At 37.1% G+C, this 10,729-nt stretch overlaps 1 protein-coding gene across 33 annotated transcripts in view; it reads right to left on the minus strand.

The window, feature by feature from the left end:
* Positions 1-10,729, minus strand: part of Clasp2 (cytoplasmic linker associated protein 2) — a 209,738-nt gene that overhangs the window by 181,018 nt on the left and 17,991 nt on the right. For all 33 annotated transcript variants that reach the window (XM_070006510.1, XM_070006513.1, XM_070006511.1 and 30 more), the window contains exon 2: positions 5,618-5,696. In XM_070006510.1, the coding sequence (XP_069862611.1) occupies positions 5,618-5,696 (79 nt within the window). The remainder of the gene's footprint in view (positions 1-5,617; positions 5,697-10,729) is intronic.

Below are 10,729 nucleotides of genomic sequence, written 5' to 3' on the forward strand. Positions count from 1 at the left end.
CAATTGCTTCCATAAATGAAGAGCTGTGAGAAGAAATTGTTTTATATTCCTTATTCACGAGTCAACTGAAGTAAATGAGAAGGAAATTTAACAGTATGACATGGACTTAAAAGTATTCAAAGAGGGGGCTGGGAAGGTGGCTCAGTGGTAGAGTGCTTCCCTTGCACGCCTGAGGCCTTGGGTTCAATTCCTCAACACCACATAAGCAGAAAAAGTCGGAAGTGGTGCTGTGGCTCAAGTGGTAGAGCACAAGCCTTGAGCTGAAGAGCTGTGGGACAGCGCCTTGGCTCAAAGTTCAGGCCCCACCACAGGCAAAAAAAAAAAAGGTGTTCAAAGAACAAGCAAAAAAAAAAAAAAAAAATCACATTCTATTATGAATTGTTAAGCTCTACAGACAAGCAAGAAACTGTTTAGCCCAAAGGGGTGACCTGTGGTTGAAGGAAGTTGTCACAGAAAGCTTGCAGTTTTAGTTTCTGGACTAAGGCATCATCAATAAGGTACTGGGCATTAGAGAGGACAAAATAATGGCATTTGCAGGGAAATGGATGGACCTAGAGCAAATCATTTTGAGCTAGGTAATCCAAGAGCAAAGAGACAAACTGCACATGGTCTCCCTAATATGTAGATGCTAAAGCCAAAATGCAAGAAGATATGACAAAGTAAACAGCACTCGAGAAACAAAGGACTTCCACTCATTTTGTCATATCATTGCTAAATGACTCCATGTTCTTGACCACATATATGGTATATATATGCACACATCTGAGGGAAGCTAGGAGGAAGACACAGAATCAGGGGAAATGGGAAAACAGACAACAGAGGAGCCTATCAGCTGCACTGGAGATAGATGAAAATGAACTAAGCAATGCAAAGGCAGTGATGGGAGGGAGGGAATGAGAGAAAAAGAGGGAACAGCTTACACTGAACAGTAGGAAAGAAATGTACATATCACCTGATGTGGAAGAAATAGCTGTATTGTCAAAGCTCATAGAATTCATAAACTTTATGGACTATGATAATGACAATTTGCCTTGTGAAGGTTAAAATATGTGACTTTAAGTATCAATATTCTACAATACTATGAAATATGTAAAATTTATAATCACCTAATCAATAAAAATTTTAAAAAAAGAAGGTATGGGTTTTATAATCACTCTTTAAATTGCATTTGTTGGATATGTATGTATTGTTTTGTAGTTGACATTAACAATTGACATACAGAAACAAACAAAACAAGGCCCCTGGGACTCAGGCTTATCTCTAGTATGTCCAGTCTTTGGCAATATTACTTAAAGGGGCAGGAAGAGAGAGTAGAGTCCATTCTGGAAGAGTTTTCATGATCAATGTTATGTTTTGTTTTTTGTGCTGGTCCTGGGGCTTGAACTCAGGACTTGAAGAGCAATACCTGAACTTACATGTGATGGAGAAAGGGTAGAATTCAGAGATTACAGGTTCTAAAGTCAGTTCCTGGGACAAAAAGTCTCAAGCAAAATGTCGTTCTGTATTTCCTTAAATGATTTCTATCACTTAGTGTCATTTTACTAGGCATGTGACACTGAGTGCATTATTTATTATTTATTAACAGACTTTTTGTCTATTTCCTCACCTGTGGAGGATTATTGAAAATTAAAATACACGTGAATAACTCACACAATAAAGGGCACAGGGTAAGCACTCTCAACATATCACCCACTATCCCTACTATCACCTTCCATATTCACATGCCAAGAAACTTCTTCTGCTTCTGTTAGCATTACATCTCTATTCTTTTCTGAGCCAATGAAAGCTTAGGTTTAGTTTAAACAAGGAAATGTATGAAGAAATAAAACCAAGAAAGAAGTATCTGTATAGTTACTTAAGACAGCTTAATCAAGGGAATAATGATATAAGAAAACAAAGCCCTCAAACTGAGCATAATAGTTTACATCTATATTTCCAGTACTCAGCTCTTAGGAGACAATGGCAAAAATATTACAAGTTCAAAACCAGCCTGGCCAATGTAATAAGTCCCTGCCTAAAAACAAACAAACACACACATACACACAAACAAACTTGCCACAGTCCCCATTATAAAAATCATAAGTCTAATCATGAGGCAATAGAAGTATCTATTGGTTCAGTTTGGGGGATATGGCTTAGTTGTACTTGCCTAAAGTGTGCAAGACCCTGGATTCACTCCTCAGTACTATAAAAGAGAAAAAAGGAAGGAAGGAAAAGATGGAGGGAAGAAAGAAAGTGGGGAGGGAGGGAGGAAGACAAGAAGATAAAGTCAAATGAGACAGAAAGAAAGAGAGGGAGAGAGACGGTGGGGGAGAGGAGAAGGGGAGGAGATGGAAAGGAAGAAGGGGGAGGGGAGAGGAGGGAAGGGAAGAAAAAAGTGAAAGGAAAGGGAAGAACAAAGGGAATGGGAGGAAGAGAAGGAAAGGAAAAGGGAGGGAAAAGGGAGGCTCTCCTTAGACTTTTTGTATAGAGAGGAGATAAAAGGGGATATGGGCAGGGGAAAGGAAGCACCCCAAGCATTGCTTAATGAAAACAATATGAATCGTTCTCCTCTTTCCTGGATATATTATTAATAGTACAGGAAGTAAGTATTCAATATCAGTAAGACTGGCTATCCCGACCTGACTTACAGAACAATAACATATACAATATAACTTATAACAATAATATATTACCATTATACTGGATTTTTTTGGGGGGGGGCCGGTTGTGGGGCCTAAACACTGGGCTTGGGCGCTGTCCCTCAGCTCTTCAGCTCAAGGCTAGTGCTCTACCACTTGAGCCACAGCACCACTTCCAACTTTTTCTGCTTATGTAGTGTTGAGGAATTGAACCCAGGGCCTCATGCATACAAGGCAAGCACTCTATCACTGAGCCACCTTCCCAGCCCCTCTATTACCTTTATAATAACAATAAAAAAATTTTTTTAAAAGATTGGCTATTTGGGGCCCCTTGTTTCTTCTGAATGGCAAAAAATAATAGTAAACATTGAACTAAGCATAATGGTATGTGCCCATATTCATAATTCCAATCTTATGGGAGGTCATAGGCAGCAAAATTATAGTTCAAGACTAGCCTCAAACAAAACATAAGCCTAGAGATGATAAAACCTACCTAGCAAGCATGAGACCCTGAGTTCAACCCTACTAACACTACCTACACACACAAAAAATAATTTTATAAAATGGAAACAAATCAAGAACAAAGCCAGGAACCAGCGGTTCTAACCTATAATCCTGTCCACTCAGGAGGGTAAGATCTGGAGGATCAAAGCCAGCCCAGAAAGAAAACTCCTAAAGACACTATCTCCAAAATAACCAACAAAACCAAAGGCTGGAGGCTTGGCTCACATAGTAGAATGCCAGCCAAGTAAGTAAGCCAAACAAGTGAAAGGCCCTGAGTTCAAACCTCAATACCAGAAGAAAAACAACAACAACAAAAAACACTGTACATTACATAAATTTAGTATTATTATGGCCACACATTTCATGATTTTGCACTTCCTGAGCAGGGTGTGGTGATGATACACAAGTAAAATCCCAGCCCTTTTTTCAAGAAATAAAGGAGGGGGATTGTGAATTTGCAGCCAGGCTGGGCTGCTTAGCAAAACAAGGAATGCAAGCATAAATGAGTAAATCCCCTTTTAATACCTATTCTCTTGAAAACAAATAGGACAAGATTTTATTCTGAACTCTATCAGTTATTAATTTTACAAGATAGTGAAATTCTCTAATCTTAAAGTTTTCTTATCTATAATAAGGGTTATTACTAGGGTGCCGATGACTTATGCCTACAATCATAGGTACTCAGAAAGCTAAGATCTGAGGATTATGGTTTGAATCCTACCTGGGCAGGAAGTCCACAAGCTCCTATCTCCATTAAACCATTCCCTCAAAAGCCAGAAGTGGAGCTCTGGCTCAAGTGGTTGAGTGCTAACTTTGAGCAAAAGAAGCTCAAGAACAGTGGTCAGGCCTGAGCTCAAGCTCCATGACAGGCCCCCCAAAAAGGGGGGGGGCAGGGAGAGGAGTTACCAAGGATAAAGATAACAGGAAAAAGGCAAAAGAAGCAGTCAGATGAGTTAGTGGTCTTCCCTAAAGATCAGTTTAAAACATAATGATCACTGTAGGTAGGGAACAGGAGGGAAAAACTGAGAGGGCAAAGAAAGGGTTAACATGGTTCAAAAAGAAATGTACTCATTACTTATGAAACTGTAACCCCTCTGTATATTACCTTCATGATAACAATTTAAAAAAACTAAATATACACACACACATCGAGTTGTCATTAAATATAGTGAACAGATAATATATATTATTTGCTGGGCATCCACGGAAGAGCTGTTTACTATGGAGGTTCTCAATATGAATTTGTAAAACAAATGAATCAATCTATCAAAGACTGATCAGAGACACTGATAAAAGGAAAAAAGCTAAAGCATACGTGTTAGTTCATTTTATTCTCCTACCATTGTAAAAGATAAACTATTTTATAAAACACAAAACTAATGATTGGGTATCCTGACTATTCTTAGTATTCTTTCTGGCATATTATGAGGGGGTGAAACTATGTTTAAAATTCATAAAATATGAGACACATTACTAAACTTCCTAAATTAGAACTATGTTTAAAACTTATATAAATTTGGGCTGGGATGTAGCTCAGTGGCAAAGCGCTTGCCTAGCAAGTGCAACGTCCTGGGTTCGATCCCCAGTACCAAAAAAGAAAAGACCAAAAAAAAAAAAAAAAACATATAAATTTAAAAAATTAAGTTTGGTGATTATTATTAAATACAAATTATGTTTTGGTTTGGAAATTTTTACTTTTGTACAATATATGTAGTCACAAAAGAAAACCAAATGTATATGTATTACTATGAGAGTATATGGAGAACATACTTTAGAATTATGTTAGTAAGCCGGGTGGCAGTGGCTCACATCTGCAATTCTAGCCACTGAGGAGGCTGAGATTTGAGGATCTCAGTTCAAAGCCAGCCAAGGCAGGAAAGTCTGTTAAGACTCTTATTTCCAATTAACTACCAGAAAACTGGAAGTGGTGCTGTGGCTGAAAGTGATAGTGCACTGACCTTGAGCAAAAAAGCTCAGGTAGGCTTAAGATTGCAATCCTCAGATCTCAGCCTCCTGAGCAGCTAGGATCACAGATGTGAGCACTGATGCCTAGAGACTGTTCTTTTTTGTTAACTTCAATGAGAATGTAATTCTATATTTAAACAAATTTAAAATCTTTGGGTAAACTAGAACATTAAGGAGTAGACCTCTGGGTTGTACAAAACTGAATTTTTTTACCTTACAGGGAAAAAATTCTGTTCAACAAAAACTAGGGGGGAAAAGGCCACTGTATCAAACTCTCAAATGATTTTTTTTTGGGGGGTCCGGTCGTGGGGCTTGAACTCTGGGCCTGGGCGCTGTCCCTCAGCTCTTCAGCTCAAGGCTAGCACTCTACCACTTGAGCCACAGCGCCACTTCCGGCTTTTTTCTTTTTGCTTATGCGGTGCTGGGGAATCAAACCCAGGGCCTCATGCATGCAAGGCAAGCACTCTACCACTGAGCCACCTCCCCAGCCCCCTCAAATGATTTTTAAATAATTAAACTTAACTTACCCAGTGGTATATAGGATTTAAATCGTGTTGATAATCTGTCCACAAAGGCACTTAAAATTTCCAATCCTAATAATGATACCTACAGAAAGAAAGAGATCTTAATGAATAAAAATTATTGATGCATACCTTAATATCAGCATATAATTTCTGACACAGAAATCTCTGCCTATTACCAACTTAAAAAAATGAGACTATATAAATGGCACATGGTCTCCCTGATATGTGGATGTTAAACTCAAAATTCAATGAGATATGACAAAGTAAACAGGACTCAAGAAACAAAGGACTTCTTAATTTGTCATATTATTTCTAGATAACATGTTCTTGACCTCATACATATGGTATTTCTTTGTGTGCACATCTGAGGGAAGCTAGGTGGAAGGCACAGAATCAGTGGGAAGGAGGAAAAAATACAACAGAGGGGCCCATCAGCTGCACTGAACATTGATGAAAGTGAACTAAGAGACTCAAAGGCAGTGATGGGAGAGAGGGAATGAAAGATTAAGAGGGAACAGCTTACACTTAGCAAAAGAAGTACATATCACCCAATCTGGAAACAACAGCAGTAGTGTAAATGTTTGTAGGGTCCATAAGCTTTACGGACCACAATAATGACAATGTGCCTTGTGAAGGTTAAAATGTGTTTGTGACTTTAAGTATCACTATCCTACAATACTGTGAAATTTGTGAAATTTACGTAACTACTTAATCTCAATAAGGAAAAAAATTTTTTAAAAAGAAAAAGCTCAGGGACAGGGACAAAATAAATAGGAAGTACACTTGGGTATTGAAAAAAATGAGACTACAGTATTCAGAGTTAATAGTCATGGGTTTGGTTATTCTATTTTCAAATGGTTCAATAATGATGACAATAACATATTGTAAATATATAGGACAATATTGATAAAGTACATTTGGCAAAAAAAGTTAATAACTGGTAAATTAGATGACTAGACCAGTTCTCTGAGTATACTTGCAATCTTTCTATAACTTTGAAATGTTTCCTAAATCTAACAGCTAAAAATATAAGAACACTCTGTATTTTTGTCTACAATGCAGGAAAATGTCACTTCTACTTTAAGAAAAAGCAATCACCTACAAAATCATAACTGTTGCTGAATCCATCGGAAAGGTGAGGTTGAAAAGTAACTAGCAAAACTGAAATCTTAAAAAAAAAAAGACATTGGGGTGGGGCGGTGGCTGGGAATGTGGCTTAGTGGTAGAGTGCTTGCCTAGCATGCACGAACCCCTGGTTCCATTTCTCAGTTCCACATAAACAGAAAAGGCTAGAAGTGGTGCTGTGGCTCAAGTAGCAGAGTGCTAGCCTCAAGCTTAAAGAAGAACAGGGACAGCGTCCAGGCCTTGAGTTCAAGCCCCAGGACTGACCAAAAAAAAAAAAAAAAAAAAAAAAAAGACATGGTACTATAGCAGTAGGCCACATATTACAGAAGGAGGAGAAAAATGAAACTAGTATTAAGAAGTCAACTGTACTTAGCAGACTATTGATAAATGAGTGTTGGCCAGTACAAAAATACAGAGCTGGTAGCCATAGACAGGAGAAGTTTGTACCCATTCACAGGCTCGATCTACTTTATACTCTCTGGCAAGCTCAGTCCACAAAGCCTCCACACTCATAATTAAGACTGAGGGCTGGGCAGGAAATTGGAGTGTCTCTTTGTAGTAGTATTAAGGGGGAAAAGGGAGCAGCTGACTGCAGGAAAGGCACAAATGCTTCCATTACTCTTGTCCTACAGGAAAGAAAAGTCCTGAAGAAAAGAGATCCAACAACAATATTACCAGAGGTAATAGGAAACAAAACCACTGCTGTAGAGGAAAGGAAAAAGGTAAAAACTTCTCTACATTCCTTGGCTCAAATAATTAAAGGTCTTAGTTTTGGAGTTTTTGTTTTGTTTTGTGTTGTGGGGGAGTGGTTCTTGGATGAAGCCTTCCCCCAATAATCAAGGTCAAAGAGCTCAATCTAGATAGGAAAACCAAAAGAATGAATTCCACTCCTCACAACCATGAAATAAGCATGAAATAACCAACAGGTACCTAACACAATGGAAAGAGCAGGAACATGAAATTTCCTGTAAAGCACAGGAAAATAGGAAGGCCTAAAGTTTAGAGCTGGCAGAAATACTCAAGGAAACCCTCCACCAAACAAACCCACTTAAAGAGGAGCCTAGAAAAAACATCAGCTAGGTAACTGTAGCAACCACAATATGCAAATCTAACTCAATTCCTGAATAAGCTGACCTCCTACCTCTACATTATAAACTTAGCAAAAGAAAGGCTTGTCATTTCCAAGCATGAGTAGTATTTATACCTTAGACTTATACTTCTTGAACACTCTACAGTTTTCAAATAAAAATTGTAAGACACGCAAGAAGAAGAGGATGCCAATGCCAAGGGCAAAGACATCAAGAGAACAAAATATGAAAATAATATATAGGTCTGAACCATCAGAGAACTTAAAATAACAATCACTAGTGTGTTAAGAACAAGTTAAGAACAAGCTCTATTTAAGAACAAGCATAAATTAGTGAGGTATTTCAATACAAGATGAAAATAAGTCAAATGCAAATAATTTTTTGAAAACCCTAAAAACTGTACTTTATTAAAAATAAAAAGAGGTTAAAAGTAACTTAGATGGGCTCAGCAATAGATCTGCCACAGAGAAGAAAAGTGTCAGTGAACTTAACGAGGTTAGTAGAAATTACCCAAATTATATAAAAAAGGAAAGAAGACGACGATACAAAGCATTCAAGAACAGTAAACAATATCAAATTAGCCTAACATATATGTCATAGGAATTCCAGGAGAAAAAGAGAACAATTAAATGTATTTGGAGAAAATAGTCAAGAATTTGATTTTTTTAAAAAAAGGAGCTTCAAAACATGTCTCAGAATATCCCCCCAAAAGGGAAAGTTTTAAAAAAGAAAAACCCCAAGATATGTGGTATTCAAATGGTTAAAGTAAAAAAAAATTCTTAAAGTCAAGAAAATGCAACATAAAAGAAACAAGTACAACAAACTTCTGCCAACAAACTGAAAATCAGGAGATGTGACATCTTAGTACTGAAAAAAAGGCACCCTACCACTTAAGCTACATTCCCAGCCCAAATCTGCTATTCTTTACATGAAGGTCAAGAATCAGCACCAAAGATATGACTATGTACCAGTGGGTAACTAGTTTTAAGTAAGGGAAATATTCCAGCTAATAAATGGATGACAATAGAACACCAAGATTTTACAAACCTCAATGTATTAATAGAGATACTTATTAAACATTAATGGATATGAACATCCCAAAAAAATAAATTCAGACTTTATGTGACTCTTAGTGTAAGAACATTACCTATGAAGTAGTCTTACTATTAAGAAGAATTGAATCAAATTAAGCTTCAGATGCAACTAATTAAATTACTCTGCTATAGGAAATATAGAAAAATAGCCAAATATTATAGCAATAAAATCAGCAGAGTCCAAAGTATGGGAAAGTACTACAAATAAAATTCAAGAAACAGGACACAGGAGAAAAAGAGACTGAAAAAAAAATAAAGGCTTAATGTGGAGAACAAAGAACAGCTGACACTGACCAAGAAGCATTGCACTCATAACATGATTTATGGAATGGCAACCCCTTTGTATGGTTACTTAATAACAACAAATGTAAAAAGAGACTCAATGAAGATGTGAACACTGGCAATAATAATAATTCTAATTCTCAGAATCTACAAATATTTATCCTATATGACAAAAGGGACTTTGCAGGTGTGATTAAGGATCTTGACAGAGAGAAATTACTCCAGATTACCTACCCAATGTATCACAAGGAGTCCCTTTTTAATTTTTTTTTTTTTTTTTTTTTTTTGCAGGGGGAGGGTGGTTAGGAGGAGGCAGTACAAGGAATTGGAATTCAGGGTCTTGTTCTCCCCCTTAGCTTTTTGCTCACAGCTGAAGCTCTACTACTTGAGCCCTGTCTTCAGTCCAGCTTTTTTTTGGTGATTAACTGGAGACAAGAGTCTCAAACTTTACTGCACAGGCTGGCAGATCCTCAGATTTCAGCCTCCTGAGTAGCTAGGACTATAGGAGTGAGCTTCCAGCATCCAGAATCTAGTTTGGTGGGGTTTTTTGTTTGTTTGTTTTGTTTTAATGATGACACAAAAGATGTACTCTCTTTGAAGTATATAATAAATAGTTAACTATAGTCATCATGTTATACATTTCCAGAAAGCACATGGCCTATAACTAGGGTCTTAACCTTTCCCTGGTAGCTATCATTCTGCTTTCTGTGGCTTTCTTTTTTTTTTCTTGCAGATTTCACATCTATGTAAGATCACAAAATATAGTCTGCCTGCTTTATTTCACTTAACAGAAGGTCTTCCAGGTTGATCCATATTACCACAAATGGTAGGATTTTTCTTGTCTTTTCTTTTTCTGAATAACATTTCCATGTGTGTACCTGTGTATCACATTTTCTTCATCCATCTGCTTGATAAACATGTGCAAGTTGTGTCCATATCTTGGCTTTTATAAATAATGCTTCAATGAACATGAGTGCAAATCTCTTTGAGTAGTGATTTCATTTTATTAGATTTATACTCAGAAATGGGACTGCTGTATCATATGACAGGTCTTTTTTGAGAAATCTCAGTACTATTTCCTATAATGGCTAGCCTAGTTTATATATTCATACCAACAGTGCAAAAAGGCTCCCAACAGTGCAAAAAAAGCTCCTCTTTTTCTACATCCTCACCATCAATTACAATTCCTCTGATTTCTTGACAAGAAATATAACAAGTTGGATATGACCCTGCATATGGCTTTGATTTGCACTTCCTTGATGGTTACTGATGTTTAACGTATTTTCCTAATCTACAGGCCATTTTGATGTCTTCTTTTGACATCTTTTCACATACTTTGGCAATTTCACATTTTTTTGTTTTTCTTGGGGGGTGGTATTTTATGTGTCTTTCTTTATGTTACTCAGTTATATGAGCTCCATATACATTTCAGACATTAACTTTGATAAGTATATGCTTTGCAATTATTATGTTCCACGGTAGGCTGGGTTTTTTGTTGCTGTTTTGCTGTTTCTTATGCTATGCAG

This window comes from Dipodomys merriami, unplaced genomic scaffold, assembly GCF_024711535.1.
Source record: "Dipodomys merriami isolate MVZ:Mamm:240054 unplaced genomic scaffold, mDipMer1.0.p SCAF_7, whole genome shotgun sequence".
Taxonomy (NCBI): Eukaryota; Metazoa; Chordata; class Mammalia; order Rodentia; family Heteromyidae; genus Dipodomys; species Dipodomys merriami.